This window comes from Panthera onca, chromosome C1, assembly GCF_046562875.1.
Source record: "Panthera onca isolate mPanOnc1 chromosome C1, mPanOnc1 haplotype 2, whole genome shotgun sequence".
In the NCBI taxonomy this organism is placed as follows: domain Eukaryota; kingdom Metazoa; phylum Chordata; class Mammalia; order Carnivora; family Felidae; genus Panthera; species Panthera onca.
This window is the reverse complement of record NC_138346.1, coordinates 72,329,862-72,348,243: the sequence shown is the minus strand read 5'-3', so window position 1 is coordinate 72,348,243 and position 18,382 is coordinate 72,329,862. Positions and strand designations below refer to the sequence as shown.

At 35.8% G+C, this 18,382-nt stretch overlaps 1 protein-coding gene across 1 annotated transcript in view; it reads right to left on the bottom strand.

Annotated features, from left to right (window-relative positions):
- LY75 (lymphocyte antigen 75) overlaps nt 1-18,382 on the bottom strand; it is a 99,516-nt gene that overhangs the window by 22,695 nt on the left and 58,439 nt on the right. The window contains exons 17-26 of the mRNA XM_078451252.2: nt 17,875-17,910; nt 17,316-17,491; nt 16,384-16,451; nt 16,033-16,112; nt 15,313-15,452; nt 13,272-13,377; nt 12,686-12,846; nt 5,854-5,983; nt 4,399-4,625; nt 345-510 (exon numbers count right to left, since the gene is read on the bottom strand). Coding sequence (XP_078307378.1) covers nt 345-510; nt 4,399-4,625; nt 5,854-5,983; nt 12,686-12,846; nt 13,272-13,377; nt 15,313-15,452; nt 16,033-16,112; nt 16,384-16,451; nt 17,316-17,491; nt 17,875-17,910 — 1,290 coding nt within the window. The remainder of the gene's footprint in view (nt 1-344; nt 511-4,398; nt 4,626-5,853; nt 5,984-12,685; nt 12,847-13,271; nt 13,378-15,312; nt 15,453-16,032; nt 16,113-16,383; nt 16,452-17,315; nt 17,492-17,874; nt 17,911-18,382) is intronic.

Sequence of the window (18,382 nt, the reverse complement as noted above, 5' to 3'; positions counted from 1 at the left end):
ATCTTAACAGTGACTCTTAAAAAGAAAGATTAGTTGTTGATCATAAGAATTACAAAAAAATAATTCTCACAAATATGAGTTTTCTATAGAACATAAACACAAAATACATACAAAATGAGACCAACGGGAGTTAAAACTCAAAGGTCAAGTACCATTGTCAGCTGACAAAAATAAAGATATAACATGTCTAAAATAACAAATCAATGACAAAGTATTTAATATATAATAATTCTACTTGAATTTTCACAACAAATTTTGTTGTAGAAAAAGAACGTGATTATAATTTCAAAACCAGATTTTACAAAACCACCCCCCATAAATTAAAATATTTAAAATTAGCATACTTCCTGGATAGTAGCAAATAGCACCTGGTTGCTGATGCTCACAGTCAGATGTCTTCCAGAAACCATCAGTGTCTAACATCACACAGTCTTCAAGTTGATTATTATTTTCAACCCAGCGGCTAAATTGAAGATGTTTCCCATCTGACCAACCATAGTTGAGTTCATCCTGTAAGCAGCCGAAATACAGTTCAAGTGGCAATACTTCATGATATCTCCTTTGTATTATTTCAACCCTCATGCTCAATCTAATAACTTTTAATTTTATCTTATATTTAGCACATAGTTACACAGCACTTACCACGTGCCAGGCACTGTTCTAAGTGCTTTGCAAAGATTAACTTATTTAATCTTACTAACAACCATATGAGATAGGAACTTTTATATTTCTTTCACAGATGAGGAAACTGAAGGCATGTAGTGTGCCCAAAGTCACATAGAATGTATACTGCAGTGCTGGGATTCCAATCCAGGCCATCAGGTGCTAGAGTCCATGGCCCGAGTCATTATGCTAGGCTGCCTCACACATAGTTGGAACTATTGGTTGTTGCAAGTCAGAAAAACAATTATGTGGTAGTGTAAAGAACATGGGCTCTGGAGCTACGCATATCTAGTTTTGAATTCTGGCTCAGTCCCATATTAGTTTTTGATTTTGAGTTTACCTTGCCAAGTTTCCATCCCCTCATCTATTAAACCGATATGACACTTAACCTCTCAGGGCTGGAATTCGTGGGGTAACGTATAAAACATGTAACTCAATGGCCAGCTGGTGCACAGGAAGAGCTACATAAATCTTGGCTCTCTCCCTCTAACCCTGACTCAGGCCTTTTGGCTCTCACACTGCTATTTTTACACTTGTCTTTGTAGAAAAGCTTCCTCATTCACTAAACTCTATTGTGCACTAAAAGTCTATGAACATTTATCTTTACATCCTGACAAGGGCCTGACCACCCACCTATCTTGAGGGAGGCTTTACAGAATAGGTACAAAAGTCCAGGGTACAGACCTGTTTGGGCTTCCCCATGGTGCTGTCAGAGCACCAGCCCTTATACATTGACCCAATGAACTAAGCTGTCCTGAGGCCCAAGGCAATTCTGCATCCCTGGTTTATTTGGAATACTGGGCAAAGGCCACACACAGTATCCTTAGTGAACCATAAATAACAAACATGTTCAGGCTTCAATACCACCAACTATTTCATTCTGAAAACTTCTCCACCAGAGTTCCAGTTGTAACCTTGTGGCCTAAGCCTCTGACCTCAAATGTGCCCTTTGGCCATGGGATGTTGCTTGCACTTGGTTATTACCCTGGATTTCTTCACCTTTGTTGCACTCACAGCAGGTCTTTGGAACTTCTATTCCTCATAGATAAATCACCGCACCTTCTATCTCTCTGCTGATTGTGATCTCTCTTTATTACGACTGTAAGCGTCTCTTTACTAAATTCTTGACCTTAATTGATCTTAATTAAAACCTGCCTTTCCCAAGGGAATAAGTTCCTTTCAACACCCACAAGGGAAGGCTGTTTATTTTTCCATTCTCAGATACCGCAGGGCTATGAGAATGGGATAGCAGGTTATTTTTTATCTCCTTCAGTCATTTCCTTTGAGGTTTATGCAAGCTCCCAGATTCCTTGCTCTCTCTGACATTCACTGAGGACTTGCCTCCTTATTCCCCCCTGATATTCACTGGGGAGATACCCCATGTCTTGCTCTGTCTTCTTGGTCCAGCCATCGACTTACAGACATTAATATTCATGTGGGTAATTCATCCAGCTCCCAAGCCTTCTTGACTTCCTCTCTTTCTATGTATTTCCACTTCTGTGTACTTGAGTGACCCACTGCCACCACCACAGTCTGAACTTTATATAAACCAGAACTGCCGTGAGCCTTACTTCAGGCCAACATCATTTCCTGCATGAATTTCTGTAAGAAATCTCCTAACTGCTCGCTTCCTTACCCACCCTCTGCCAGTATAATTCTTCTTAAGTAAAAATCTGATATTGTCACTATCAGGTTTAAAATCTTTCAATACCCTTCCATTGCTTTCAGTGTAAAATGTATCCTGTCCATGCTCTAAAGATTTAAGGCAGCTTATGCAAATACATAATAAACAGCTACATAGAATATGTTAAAGAGTGAAAGAAAAAAGAGAAACATAGGTACAGATTGAAAATAGGATAAGAAATAAGGCCAAAATCCTTAAGTGGTGAATAAAAAGTTACAAAATGGTATGATTCTAATTATCTTAAAAATATACATGTGTGGGCACCTAGGTGAGTCAGTTGGTTAAGTGTCGGACTTCGGCTCAGGTCATGATCTCACGGTTTGTGGGTTCGAGCCCCGCATCGGGCTCTGTGCTGACAGCTCGGAGCCTGGAGCCTGTTTCAGATTCTGTGTCTCCCTCTCTCTCTGCCCCTCCCTCACTCGCACTCTGTCTCCCTCTGTCTCAAAAATAAATAAACATTAAAAAAAAATACATGTGTACATAGAAAAAACTTGAGGGATATATATCAGATTACTAAATCATATTTATCACTAGTTACTGGGATTATAGGTGATCTTAATTTTCTTTTAAAAATATTTACTATAAATTTACAAATTTTCCACAGGGATGGTATTGCTTTTGTTTCAAAAGGCTAAAGGTGATTGAAACTAGGAAATGTAATAACTTATTACTACCCTCACAAGAGACACAATGATGGGTTTCACATAAACCCAAACACTGAAGAGGAAATAAATAAAAGCAATGTTATGAAAGAATTGATATAGTGAGTCTTAAAAACTAGTTCAAGCTGACGATCTGGCTCTGAGAGTCTCAGAGAAAACATTCAAGAAATTTCTAAATGCTAGTTTTAACTGAGCTTCTAGTACATGCTAGAATGTACTAGATTCATTTGGTAATGAATCCAAAATTTGTCAAAGGTAATGTTTACTTCTGAGTCTATTTTAAGTTTTTTTCACCCATTCTCCAGTTCAACTCTTGGTGTGTGCTAGGACTAAATCACTTTCAATCACATTTTTTTCCATGCAGTCCTAAAACCATCTTGGTATATACCACATTGGTATATTGAGGGTTTCCCCAAGGTATATATAACTTAGGTTTACTTCACAATGTAAGGTACTCTTCTGTCCTACTCTGCCAATTGCCTTCTCTCTGAGAGTGAAGAATACTGGTTTAGGGGACATTTATCTAACAAGGGCTTCACCAGTCATGTACTGTGCAGATGCAGGGGGCAGAGTTCACATCACAATCTTTGTAAATGGCACCCCCTATGCAGAGCATAATATATGCAGCCTCACATACCAGCCCTATATTTTACCCTTCAATACATCTCAGTGGGCATACATAGAGAGCCTAGAACAGAGACAAAAATGACCTACAATGCTGACAGAAATACTACAGCTTTATTTATTATTTTTTTTACTATACCTTTATTTAGAAAAATGCTTATTAATTATAGCTAAATGCTTCAGAAGCATAAATGTTCCTGTTTATGTAACATGTTTGTAGCTTAGCACTGAGAATTAGCAGGAGACTAGTATTCTTTGCTGGGCTGTGAAATAAACTAGAAGTACTTAAGACATCTATCCAGGATCAGGCCTTGAACTGTGGTGAAACACTACTCTAATCCACTTTTAGAGAGGCTTAATTGTACTCTGCTGATTCTGAAAAGGATAAAAAGACTCTTCATCAGAAGCCACAGTACTTCTACACACTGGACCTCATCTGATTTAATTCTTCTCTTCCTCTCTGCTTTTCACTGGCTGGGGAGAGATGGCAGTTCCTGCTTCTAGCTCAGTCTTTTACTAGAATAAAAAGAAGTGCTCATCTACATATGTCCACTAGAACTTCTCCTTAATCTAAACAATAAAGCATCAGAACTTTCAACAGTGGAAAGATGACTACCACTAAAAATTATACACTTCATGAAATTTACTCAGTGGAGTAAGATTTTACAACCTCTGGGTTCTTTTGGTCTGGTATGAGAAATGCTGCGCGCAACAAAAATTTCACGTTTCGTCAGTCAATCCTGGCAGTTGGGACTGAAAACTTACGTCTCGACTGGAGAGTCCAATCCATAAAGAAGAGTTATGAAGGACCGTCTGCACAGTTAGGAACGCCTGCTGGTAAGGGTCTGTGATGCTCACCAGGTGCATGTTATCTTTCTGACACTCCTTCAGAGCATCAAACCAAGTCAGACTCTTCGGGATTATTTTGTACAAATTATTTAGATACTTTATAGTGTCTGAAGTATTCTGCAAGGTCTGTCTGCTTTCAATTTCTGTGTGTAAAAGAAAAAAAAACACAAAAACCACCCACTCTGCGAGGCATGGGACATTTCTTCATTTCTCCATAAGTACTTTAGATATTACTTATCTATTCATTTATTTCAGATTTTCGTTGGGAGAACTAGGTATGGCTTGGTGTATACCTTAGGCAAATATGTTTGAGCCGCATCTTTTTTTTTTTCTAAAATTGGAACAAAATTGTTTTTGTTAATCTGATTTAGGAAGGAAAAAAGGCATAAGTAAAAGTAGGCTACAATGAGATTACCATTTCAGATTGGTATCAAATACCTCCTTTGTTTGAACTCCTTTAACAAGAGGAGGTGTTAGGTATTCCCTTACAAAGTTTTAATCTGGGAGAGCTCCCATGAAAAAAATGTACAAAACAACCCACAAGAGGATATATTGAATTATTATTTTACAGTACTTCCCTGAATAAAGCAGTTACTAAACAGTATGAGACAAATGACCATAGGTTAATTAAACAAAAAGTTCCTTAGAAGCACGTGGATTATCTACTTGAGGTTCTCATTACATGATAAAGCTTTTTAGAAATTTTATTTATTTTTTTGTTTATTTATTTATTTTTATTTTTGAGAGAGAGAGAGGGAGGGGCAGAGGGAGAGAGAATAAGAATCTTAAGCAGGCTCCATGCTCAGCACAGAGCCCAACGCAGGGATCAATCCCATGGCCCTGGGATCATGACCGGAGAACAAATCAAGAGTTGAACATTTAAGTGGCTGAGCCACCCAGTCGTCCCCAAAGGTTTTGTTTTTTTTTTTTAATCATTTATTAAGAACATTGTGATCAATGGAAACAATGTGATACTTTTGAAAAACATCTTTTTTGAAAATATGGACCTCTTAAAAAAAAAACATTTTTTAACATTTACTTATTTTTGAGAGACAGAGACAGAGCACAAGCGGGGGAGGGGCAGAGAGCGAGGGAGACACAGAATCCAAAGCAGGTTCCAGGCTCAGAGCTGTCAGCACCAATACTTAATTTTGATATTTAATTAGGTAAAGCAATGACACTTGAAAAAAAATCACATTCCATTTGAGATAATCTGACTCACTGAACCAATATGAGTTTAGCCATGTTGAAAATTTAGGGAAGCTATATGTTTACAAATTAATATTAATTCATTTATAAGATTTTCATGAAAAAGTAGTGTATATATCTAACAGCATAAAGTAGCATAGTTATCTAGATGATAATTCATACCTGAATATCTCTGACAGAGAGACAGAGTGTGGTGCTCACTGCAGGAAGTAAAATTCCATGTCCCAGTATAAGGCGACTTTTCGAGGTTGAGCATTATAGCACAGTGGTATTGGGACTCTTCCTCAAAAATCTAAAGGAAAAGGCAAATATGTACAAATAATCATGAAACTACCTGTCTGAAGATCCCAGCAAGAGAACTTTATATTCCAAATTGGATTTTTCGTCCTATAAAAATTTCATTAAGGAGCTGACTGTGAAATCACAAGAAAATCCTCCAAAAGTTCCAAAGAATGGGAAAAGGGCAATTAACTTTAGAAATTATAAAAGAAAAAAGGAAAGGACCCAAATAAGTAAAATCAAGAATGAAAGACAGATCATGACCAACACAACAGAAATAAAAACAATAGTAAGAGAATATTTTGAGGAATTATAAGCCAATAAAATGGGTAATCTGGAAGAAATGGACAAATTCCTAGAAACATATACACTACCAAAACTGAACCAGGAAGATATAGAAAATTTGAACAGACCCACAACCAGTAAGGAAATCGAATTAGTAATCAAAAATCTGCCAAAAAAACAGGAGTCCAGAGCCAGATGGCTTTCCAGGGGAATTCTACCAAACATTTAAGGAAGAGTTAACACCTATTCTCTTGAAACTGTTCAAAAAATAGAAATGGAAGGAAAACTTCCAAACTCCTTCTATGAAGAGTTTCATAGGTTCGAGCTCCGCGTCGGGCTCTGTGCTGACAGCTCAGAGGCTGGAGCCTGCTTGGGATTCTTTGTCTCCCTCTCCTTCTGCCCCTACCCCACTCGCATTCTGTCTCTGTCTCTCTCAAAAATAAATAAACATTAAAAAAAATTTTAAACAGATCAAGAAAAACTGGTACAAGATTAAAACTCAATTATAGTAATATTTAACACTCTGCTATCATTCTTGATATTTCAAAGCAAAAAAAGTAATGATGAATAATTTAATTAGATGTTTCTAAATTTTTTATGTTGACAAACTGTATACTACAACAGAGTACTCACCTTAAAGCTTTGATCCTGTATCTGTCACTATAAAAACATCCATAAACATCTATTTAGATTTCATTCTCTGATCACAAATCAATAATACTAGATATAAAAATTTTTTCGAAGTATATTGTTCCTATATTTTTTGTATGCTTGAAACATATCACACACTTAGAAAAATAAGAAAAGTAGGCTTATCCCAGGAGTTACAAATTTTATAAAAACACATACACACATGTTACACAATAAACACGGAACTAAAACTGAAATAAAATAATTATAGGAAAGAATAATATCACCAGGGATATGTGTAAAACTTTTTTACAGAGGCAAATGTGTATTATTATTAAGTGTTTTATTTGAGAATAGTTGACACACAAAGGTACATTAGTTTCAGGCATACCACATAGTGATTTAGCTTCCCTATATGTTATACTATGCTCCCCACAAGTGTAGCTACTGTCTGTCACTATATAATCCTGTTACTCCTGTAACTTATTCCCACAACTGGAAGCCTATAACTTCTTCTTCCCTTCACCCCGTTTGCCCACTCTCCCAGTCCGCTTCCTCTGACAACTATCAGTTTGTTCTCTGAACATTCAGTTTGCTCTCTGAACAAACATTCAGTTTGTTCTCTGTGTTTATAGGTATGACTATCCTTTTTATTTGCTTATTCATTTGTTTTGTTTTTTTCACATGAGTGTTTTCCACATAGGAGTGAAATGGTATTTGTCTTTCTCAGTCTGACTTACTTCCCTTAGCACAATACCCTCTATGTCCATTCATGTTGTCACAAATGGCAAGATCTCATCCATTCTTATGGTTGTGTAGTATTTCTGTGTGTGTGTGTGTGTGTGTGTGTGTGTGTGTACCACATTTTCCTTATCCATTCATCTATCAATGGATACTTAGGTTGCCTCCATATCTTGGCTATTGTAAATAATGCAGCAATAGATATAGGGGTGCATATATCTTCTTGAATTAGTGTTTTGGTATTTGGGTGAATACCCAATAGTGGAATTCTGCAAATATATATTATTAAATGTATTCTGGTTTTTAAAGGAAAGATGAACTAAGAATTGAATACAGGAGATTAGAAAATGAATAAAAATATAACTCCAAGAAAAACAGGATAGAAAATGTAGTAATATTTGTAAATGTATCTTAAGCAATAGGAGTAGAGAGGGGAGAAGAGGGAAGAGGAAGCCATTAACACACCAATTTTGTAAAAACCTGAATAAGAAAAAGCAAAAACACAATCAAATTAAGATATGGAGATTTAAAAAGATAATAGTATACACAATTTTATTCTAATACATTAGAAAATCTAAATGAGGGGCACCTGGCTGTCTCAGTTGGAAGAGCATGAGACTCTTGATCTTGGGGTTATGAGTTCGAGCCCCATGTGGGATGTAGGGATTACTTAAATACATTTTAAAAACTTAAAAAAAAAATCTAAATGAAGTAGGCAGCTTTCTTGAAAACTACAAATTAGCATACTTTTTATAAGGAGAAACAAAATCCAAAATGTACCAGTAACTTTGGAGGAAACTGAAAATTAATATTCATAGTTCATTTTAAACACTATGTGTCAGAGAGCTAAAACCTTTAAATGAATTGTCTATGTAATTCTCACATTGTATTGTAGGTGTAACAGTGTCAGAATTTACAGATGAACAGTTGAGGCTTAAGAAAAATTAAGTGAACTTACAAAGGCACACTAAATGGCTGGATGGAATTCAAACGCAGACAATGTGACTCTGGAGTTTAAGCACTCAACCACTACACCAAATCCTTTTATTATTAAAGAATGATCTCTGAAAAGTAACATCACATGATTTTTTAGGTAATTCCTTCAAACTTTCAGGGAAAGAAAATTCTCCAGGCTGAGTCATAATTTCAAAACATAAAGGCAAAAAGCTACCCAGTTCATCTTACGAAGCTGATGTAATCGGAAAAAAAATCCGACCACATAGCATAAAAAAATCAACTCTGTGAACAGAGATGAAAACATTCTCAAATAAAATTCTAATAAATCCAATTCAGTATACTAGTAAAATAATAATCCATTCTGAGCAACTAGATTTTATGATAAGAAGATGAAAATGGTTTACTATAGCTATACCACAATTTTAGCAGATGCTGGAAATAAGCTTCAGAAAATTCAGTACTTATTCTTGAATAGAAGTTCTAAATAAGCTAGTTCTAGAATGATAAAACTTAAACAAAGAGTAGGCATCATATATAACAATGAGAGACTTCAGACAGTCCAGAAAATACAGAGCAAGTCTAGGTTGGTGGTTATTACTTCTGGTAGTACAACAGTTCTGGAAGTCCAGCCATATGTGGTGAAGCATGGACAGGTATTTGAAGATTATGATTATCTGATTAGGAAACCCCCCAAAAAATCTAGCGAAAAACTCTGAGAAGTACTGAGGCTTTTAGGAAGATGGATGCCTATGAAATACATATGTAAATATACCCAAATAATAGCTTTCTGCCTGTCAGAAAATCAAGAAAAAACCTGCCATTCTCAGAGGCAATGAGACAAAATTACAAAAACTTCACTGAGGGCTCTGAAGGAAGACTTGAGTAAATGGAGAGATATAGTACACCATATTTTTAAATTGAAAGGTTAATAAAAAGATGTTAATTCTCCCTAAAATGTTGTCAAATTCTCATCAGAAGTTTTTTTTAATTTAATTAGTTTAGTTGGAAATTTACTAAATAATACAGTTTGGAAGAATGGACAAGAATAGCTAAAACTATTGTTTAAAGGTATACATAAAGGATAACTATTCTTATTACATTTTTTTAAATATGGCAAAATTGTAGTATTTAGATCCGTGTTATAGCTATGTAAGAGCATATCACATACACACACATTTAATATATAATAAAGGAGGCATCCCATATTGTCTTTAACAAATGGAAGTGTATTTAATAAACGATGTTAGACAGGACTAGGGAAACGCCTTAAGTATTCACTGACAACATACACAACATACCATGGCTGTACCATGCTGTCAGGAAAAAAAAGGCAAAGAAAATATAAGCATATATTTAAGTAACATTTACATGATGAGCTTTGTAATCTAATAGAAATGGAGGAAAAAAAGAAAATAAACAGATTTGAATATACACATATGCAAAAAATCAAAACTTATTTCTAGAATATTTTTGGTATTCAGAGTTTAAAAATGTACTGGAATATTTTTAGTAAACACAGGAAATAGAGAGTTAGCATGTTTAATATTTACAGTTATAATATCATAAGAAATACATGAAGGCAAGAAAGAAAAAAGAAATATATGAAGGCTTTGATAAATATTGGCAAAACATAACATTTATACTTGATGAAATTCAAATTACTACTGAACTTATAGAACTTATTATATATAATTTATTAGATATCAGAGAAATATAAATAAAAATATGACATATTTAAATTACCAAATTAGCAAGAATTTTTAAAAGACAATGCCCCTTGCACCTTTTGGGATGAACACTGGATGTTGTATGGAAACCAACTTGACAATAAATTTAATATTAAAAAAAAAAAAAAGACAATGTCCCTTACAAGCAACGTAGTAAAGAACCTAAGAACACTGGTTCTGTGGAATCTTGGACCTAGATTTAAATGTGACTCTGACACATTTAAATGTGCATGGCTGCACAATTGGGGGTAAGTTACAGGATTCCTTCTGTTTTTACATTTCTAAGATAGAGGTGGGGTAATAGTCTTTTTCACATCTGTCATGCAGATTAAATGAAATAATGTATATGATGCATTAGCAAAGTACCTGACACATATTAGATGTTCAACAAATGTTAGAAATTGTTAATATGTTGCTATGGATAAAATGGCAATCATAATATATTGCTAATAAGAATATAAACTCATAAACATTTCTGGAAAGCATTTGGTGATCAGAGCTTTATAACTACTTACATCTTTTGATCTGGCTATATGACTTCCAAAATCTATCTTAAGGAGGTAATTTGAAATATAACCAAAGATTATGCACATAAACGTTCACTATAGCACTATTTATGATTGTGCAACAATGGAAACAACCTAAATATTCTCACATATCTATCCTGAAGTATTGTGCAACTATTAAAATGCTTATCAAGTATATCTTTTAATGGTATAAGAAACTGTTATATAATACTAAATAAGGAAAGTAGAATACAATAGTATGTATACAGTGGTAAACAGACTGTGATTTTATCTATGTCAGAAAGATAATATATGAAAAAGCCCTAGAAGGAAAAATGCTGAAATACTTATTGTGATTTCCTAGATGTGGGTTCAAATATAGTCTGTGACTCATTTAGTAGGTTGTGACATCAATTCAGTAGATCTTGACTCACATATGTGATAATGAAATAGGATTGGATAGGAGAAGGAGAATAGCTTAGACTAGACTAGACTAGACTAGAATAAAATAAAATAGAAGGAAAATATCAGTGGGTATATGCTGTAAGGGTAAGTACTGTTTCTTGAAACATCTGTTTCAATTCAGTATTATATTTATATTCATGTACTAAATAGTAATTTAAATGTATTTTTTACTATGGGGTTATGGTTGAAACCTTGAAAGCTACTGGCCTAAGTATAAGTAGAATCAGGTTGACAGTTTTCTTTATTGCATTTACTCTTCTACAACTTTCAGATTTTCTATGATAACCAAGCATTATTTTAATATTTACTTTGTACCTAATTACATATGACTCAGAGTTCCCTTTGCCACCAACATCTACCTTGAGCAAAGTTATACTGCATCAGGAACATCAACTGTTGTCTAGGCATACCTTTGGAATTTGACTTTAAAGTTAATTTCTTAATCTTTGCCATTGTGCAAAGGGTGGTTTATATCCAGCAAATAGGGAAGACAGAAGCAGGGGGCAGCAGAATCATGGTATAAGGTAACTATTGTTAACACAATGCTTTTTTCCCTTCTATAGCTTCTTTGTGTGTAGCTGTTTGGGAAGAATGATCACTAATCACCAATTTTGTACTTTTGGCCCCAGGAGACAGCCCCCAAATCCCAAAATGTTAATAAAACATTTATATTTGCTTCTATTTGCATCTCACTCCTTGATGGCTTATTGTGGTTGTAAAATAAGTGTCATGGAGTCTGAAGCTACTGTGAAAAACAGGGGCATCTGCCTGAATGCTGGGGAGCTCCTGTTCTTCTTGGGACAGTTTTATTGACATATTACTCATAGGTGATATAATTTACCCATTTAAAGCACACATTCTATAGTTCTTAGTATATTCAATTATGTAACCATCACCCCCAATCAATTTTTAGAACATTTTTACCACTCCAAGAAGAAATGCCATGCCCTTTGGGCATCACCCCCAATCTTTCCTTCCTCCTTAGCCTCTGGCAAACACTAATCTACATTTTATCTTTAAAGATGTGCCTGCTCTGCACATTTCATATAAGTGGACTCATAAAATAGACCTTTATTCTTTTTTTATATGCTTATTTATTTATATTGAGAGAGAGACAGAGAGAGAGAGTGCGCGCACATGGGGAAGGGACAGAGAGAGAGAGAGAGAGAGAGAGAGAGAGAGAGAGAATCCAAAGCAGGATCCACACTGTCAGCATGGAGCCCAATGCAGGGCTTGAACTCATGAACCATGAGATCATACATGACCTGAGCCGAAGTTGGACACTTAACCACCTGAGCCACTCAGGTGTCCCAATAGACCCTTGTTATTATCTTAATCTAGTAATTTATGGAATACTTGGGTATGTCACAAACCTATATAGATTTCTGACTCAAAAAAACTTACATTTGCTGGTATTTTCAGCCTCCAACCAGACAGCAATGGGTGAAAGTTACTGTATGTCAGCTCCCTGTTATCTGTCCACTTGTTTATCCTTTCATAGGCAGTCCAGCGCAAACCAATCCATAATGTAGCCTCCATATCCGGAAGCAAGGATGTAATAAAATCTGTCAGAAAGAGATTTTTTTTAAAGCATTTGACTTATTCAAATTAAAGATATATTAAAAATGTTAATGAATATCTCTTGCTTATCTACAAAGATAGTCTTTTACCTATTCTGTAAAATAAGTTTATTTATTTATTTTGAGAGAGAAAGAGAGACAGAATGAGCAGGGGAGGGGCAGAGGGGGAGAGGGAGAGAGAGAGAATCCCAAGCAGGCTCTGCAATGTCATTGAGGAACCCGACGTGGGGCTTGAACTCACAACTGCGAGTTCACAACCTGAGCCAAAACCAAGAGTCAAGTGCTTAACTGACTGAGCCACCCAGGTGCCCCTAATAAGATTTTTTAATATGCGAATTCCCCACGGCCTCCCCAAACTATCTTGGCTCCCCAGATCAGAATAAAACATGTTTTCAGAACAATTCTGCTACCTTGTTCTCTCTGGCTCAACACTGAAGGAAGAGTGCCACCATAGGTATGACAAGTATCACTTGCTTGAGAAAATGTGAGAGACTTGGGTTTGATTTTTAGAAAACACTGCAAACAAAAAACATGAAGAATATTCTTATGAAGAATAAGATTCCAGACACAGGAAAGCTCACATAGTAGGTAAACGCCTCATCTTTTCTTTATTTCTTTTTAAAGAGAGAGAGAATGAGAGAGAGAGAGAGAGAGAGAGAGCACAAGCCAGGGAGAGGGACAGAGGGAGAGGAGAGAGTGTTAAGCAGGCTCCACGTTCAGTGCAGAGCCTGACGCGGGGCTCAATCCCATGACTCTGGGATCATGACATGAGCCGAAATCAAAGGTCAGAGGCTTAACTGATTGAGCCACCCAGGTGTCCCATAAACACCTCATCTTTTAGAGGGCTGCTAATTTTTGGTCTCTGAGAGATGGAAATTCACAAAGTAGTACTATATGAATGCAGATCTCTGCTCTCAATATAAACAACTAGAGTGGTCTATTAGTCAAACTATTTTTTTTAAACCTCCCATTTATTTATTTATTTATTTATTAACGTTTTGTTAATTTTTGACACAGGGAGAGACAGAGCATGAACAGGGGAGGGTCAGAGAGAAGGAGACACAGAATCTGAAACAGGCTCCAGGCTCTGAGCTGTCAGCACAGAGCCCGACGCGGGGCTCGAACTCACGGACCGCGAGATCATGACCCGAGCCAAAGTCGGCCGCTTAGCCGACTGAGCCCCCCAGGTGCCCCAAAACCTCCCATTTATTGAGTGCTTCCCAGGTGCTAAACAGTTTGCATAATATTATCTCATTTAATTCTCACAACAAATGGGGGGAAACTGAGGCACTGGGCAGTTAAGTAACTTCTCCAATGAGTGAAATAGCCAGACAGTGGTATGGTCAGCATTTAGATTGTGTTCCATCTGACTTCAAAGGCTGCATTCCAAATCATCACCTCCTTATATAAAAACAGATATTTTAAAAGAAATCATCCCTGTTTCTTTTGGCAGGATATTTTAATTCAAAATTACACCAACTATGTAAATTAATTTAGTCCCAGTACCTTGGGGAAAAAAGATTGTACTACTTTTAAAATTAATATCTTAGCTTTAGTACAGAGCTTTCAGTTGTCAGACACATATCTTCCTTTTTCTTTTTGATATTGTGATCACATTAGTATGGAGTAGTATGCTCTAAATTGTGTTTCTTGAAACATTCTACAAAATGCTTTCTTTCATCTTCCTTACAGACTGCAGTGGCCAATGAGCTATATAAATCATCATCATCGGGTGGCTTCTAGAAAAGACCCGAGAGAGAACACTCTGAACTTGAGCTTGGACGTTTTATTATGCTAAGGATGGCAGAGCAAAAAGACAAAAGGAACCATTTTTGAAGATGTCATGGGGCTCTCACACCAACCCCAGCCTGCTTATCATCAAACTTCTCTTACGTAACAGAACACATGTTTTAACATACTATAGCAATCTCTCTACTTAGCATTTCCAAAGAGATACATATACCAATACAGATTATGAATCTCAAAAGAGGCAGATCTAGAATGCCCCCTTTGGAAGCAAGATCAATGATGAGCATTTTGTTAGCATATGTGTAGTTCCCAAAAAGTAGTTTGGGGAATGCTGGTCTAATTTAAGTGACAGATACTGCTTGGATGTTTTCTTTCAGGGGGGAAAATTTATCAGCCAGAAACTGTCAGTTTCCTTCATGCTATAGAGAGAGTCTATTTAAAGTATTACAATCCATTGACAGATCAATATCAGCAATTTAAGTTTAGTAGCAACAGAATAGGAACACAGTACTTGGAAAGACCTGTAGGCATGCCTAACTTGAGAGTCAACTTGGTTTTGGAAATGCAGAGGGATCAGGTGAGTTACTGAAATATGCAGAGTCTATCTTAGTGAAGTTATCTGATGGGCTGCGTTCTGCCACAGGCCATACAACCAGCATGAAAGCAATCATCATTTGTACAATGTAGCAATTCTCTTTTTACCTTATTCTGAAAAGCAATCCAATCCCCAGAGCACTGTATTTTAGCTGCAGAATCTGGACTATATTTTTCTAACGAAGAGACATTATATTTTTCACAGATGAAGGGCAACTTGGTACTACAATCTGCAGGTTTATTTAAGTCTGAGAAATGAAAAGCAGGATTACTGTAGTGAGAATTTTCTGTTTAGCAAATTTTAAAAACAATCCAGTAGTAAAGAAAATCTCTTCAAATCAATCTTTCCCAAACAGTTAAATTATATTCCTTTTCTCCTCTAGCCATTTCTATCTTCTATAATTATCAGTAGGTTACAGTACACCAGTGTTGCTGATAAAAATGCACCCATTTGGTATAATGACCACTGTTACCACAGTTCCTGATGGCGAGAAAATAGGTTGAAAGCAAAGGCTAATGAAGGGGAAAGAGACCTAAACTATATTTAGAATTGCTACCTGTTTATCTTGGCAAATTTGTTTATAAGCTTATCAGTTATGAAATTGGTAAGTTTATTTCTAAGTAACTGCTTTAGGATAAAGTCAAAATATTCACAGTGAAAAGCACCTTTATCTGCATTTGGAATTTGAGCCATAGTCATTAGCAATAAGCCAAAACAAGATGAAGCAACCAAACATATAATCAAAAGGAAAACAAGGTTAAGCTAGTAATTGAACCTGAAGTTCACATATTACATAATTAACATTAAAGGATTTGGAATTAATTTACCGCTAAACCAAGTCTTGGCAGACATGTACAAGCATTCCTCCCGAAATGTTATAGGAAAGTGATGCCATAGATATCGTGAGCTGAAAGAAAAGGAGAGATTTCACAGCTCATAACGTAGTTACATGTTCCATTCTGTTTTTTACTGTAATTTTACTTCTAAATTTAATGTTATGCCATTATTTTATACCACTTTTTTCTTAATGTTAATATGCAAAAAGACTTGGTTTCTCTAGTCTACACAGTTCACAGATTAATGTTCAAAACAAATTGCAAATAGCAATCCCTTTTCTAAAGGGAATTTGGGCCTTCTTAAAATGACTTTACAAAGGCAGCATCAATTGTGTCACATACTTAAGAAAGTGACGATCTATGGGCTGTTCGGCAGTTCTCACCCACCACTTCTGTTCATCACCAGATATCTGAAAAACAAACCAACCAACCAAATCACCCATCCTTACATGTGTTGACTTTTTTAAGAGAGTTTTGATTTACATACCCTATCTTACCATAACCACAACCACTAAAATTTCCAGACATTCCTTGGTCTCTAACTTATATACACCAGGTCCTTTCACCAAAGAAGTAGATGAAAACTTCTGTATATTCACTATGTGCTATTTTGCATACAGAAAATATGGTCACTGTAATAACAGACATATGTTAATTGGATATAGAGGATATACTACAAGGAATTATACATTTAAAAATATAAAAATTATTTTTCCCACAAAGATATTTTGCAAAGTTAGTTATTAGAAGAAACAGAAACTCAACTATAAAATTAACTTTTACTACAAAAGAATTAGAGTAATTTATATTATCTATTGATGTTCATCTTATAAATTGACATTTATATTTAATCTTGAATATTTTAAAACATTGTGCAGTTCTATTTAACTTTTCTAACATGAAATGATGAATTTGGATGTTGTTAGGCAAATTTTACTTGAAAGAAACATTTAACTTTTGTAGATTTTGGCAAGATTTCTGAAATATGTTTTTTTTTTAAACATTTATTCATTTTTGAGAGTGAGAGAGATAGAGCAGTGGGGGAGGGGCAGAGAGACAGAGAGACACAGAATCAGAAGCAGACTTCAGGCTCCGAGCTGTCAGCACAGGGCCCGACGCGAGGCTCGAGTTCGTGGACTGTGAGATCATGACCTGAGCCGAAGTCGGACGTTCAACCGACTAAGCCACCCAGGCGCCCCAATAAGCTGAAATATTTTTTAGTGGAATAAATAATGAAAATAAGAAAAAAAATTTAATATATTATCTCAAATTACGTTTGCTATTTTGTTTTTGATGGCTTTTAGTCCTGTCAAAGATGTCAGTGTAGCCAGGGAGCTGTGATTGCTAGCACAATACAGCACAGCTTCTTCATAGTTTAAGTGAGGATCAGCAACAAACCAATATTCACTCCCTTCAATGACAACTGGAGGTCCATGAATTCCAGCACGCTCTAAAGAAGAAGAAGAATATCAGAATTATGTACAAATCAAAATGCAGCCTCTAAACACAAATTAATGTTCAAAACTACTTATAAATAGTAATCCATTTAGATTATTGGCTCTCTCTGGCCAGGGCAGTGCTGTCTGCAAGGCACCAAGGATTGTTGAGCCAGTGAGAGATACAGCCAGCCTTCTGTACTCACAGAGGAGCACAAATCCAGCCTCAAAGTCTCATTCCACATCAGCCAATCACCTTTCCTGCCTGGAGATACTTCACCTCCATTGAAGATGTGATAGAAAAGCTGGCACTTAGGCCATGGCTTAAATAATTAACTAAATACATTATTGAGAAGGTAAAAGCAGCTTTGGCTAAATTTTAGTTTCCTTAACTTACCTGGATTGTACCAGTCTGGTGTTTTTGGAGTAAAGCCTATATAAGAAAGAAAGCAAAAGGCTTAAAATTAGTACCCAATTAGAGATAATGTCAGTAAGTGCCTTTAATCTAACTCAAGAGGACTTGCAGAATTGCTGAGTTTGACCATTTATGGCCAAACCATTACCTTTCATATTATGATTGCTTCAGTTTGAATTTCGTGGGGCCTAAGCTAAAGCTGCTTTAGTGGCAATCAAAAAAGCAGATCTATTACTATTAACGTATTACTAGCAGTTCTCTACCTTATATCACTAAGTCACAAAGGAAGACTAGATGGATAAGATACAGTTAATAATTAGAAAGTATAAATAAGCAAATGAGTATATCATATACTTTACATATGAGCAGTAAGGAATAGGCACCAAGACAATCATTGTAGGATGAGATTATTCAGAAGCTAACTACTTCTCCATCCAACGCAATTTGAGTAATTGTTCCATAAACCTGGGTTAGTTGAGTTCATTGTCTT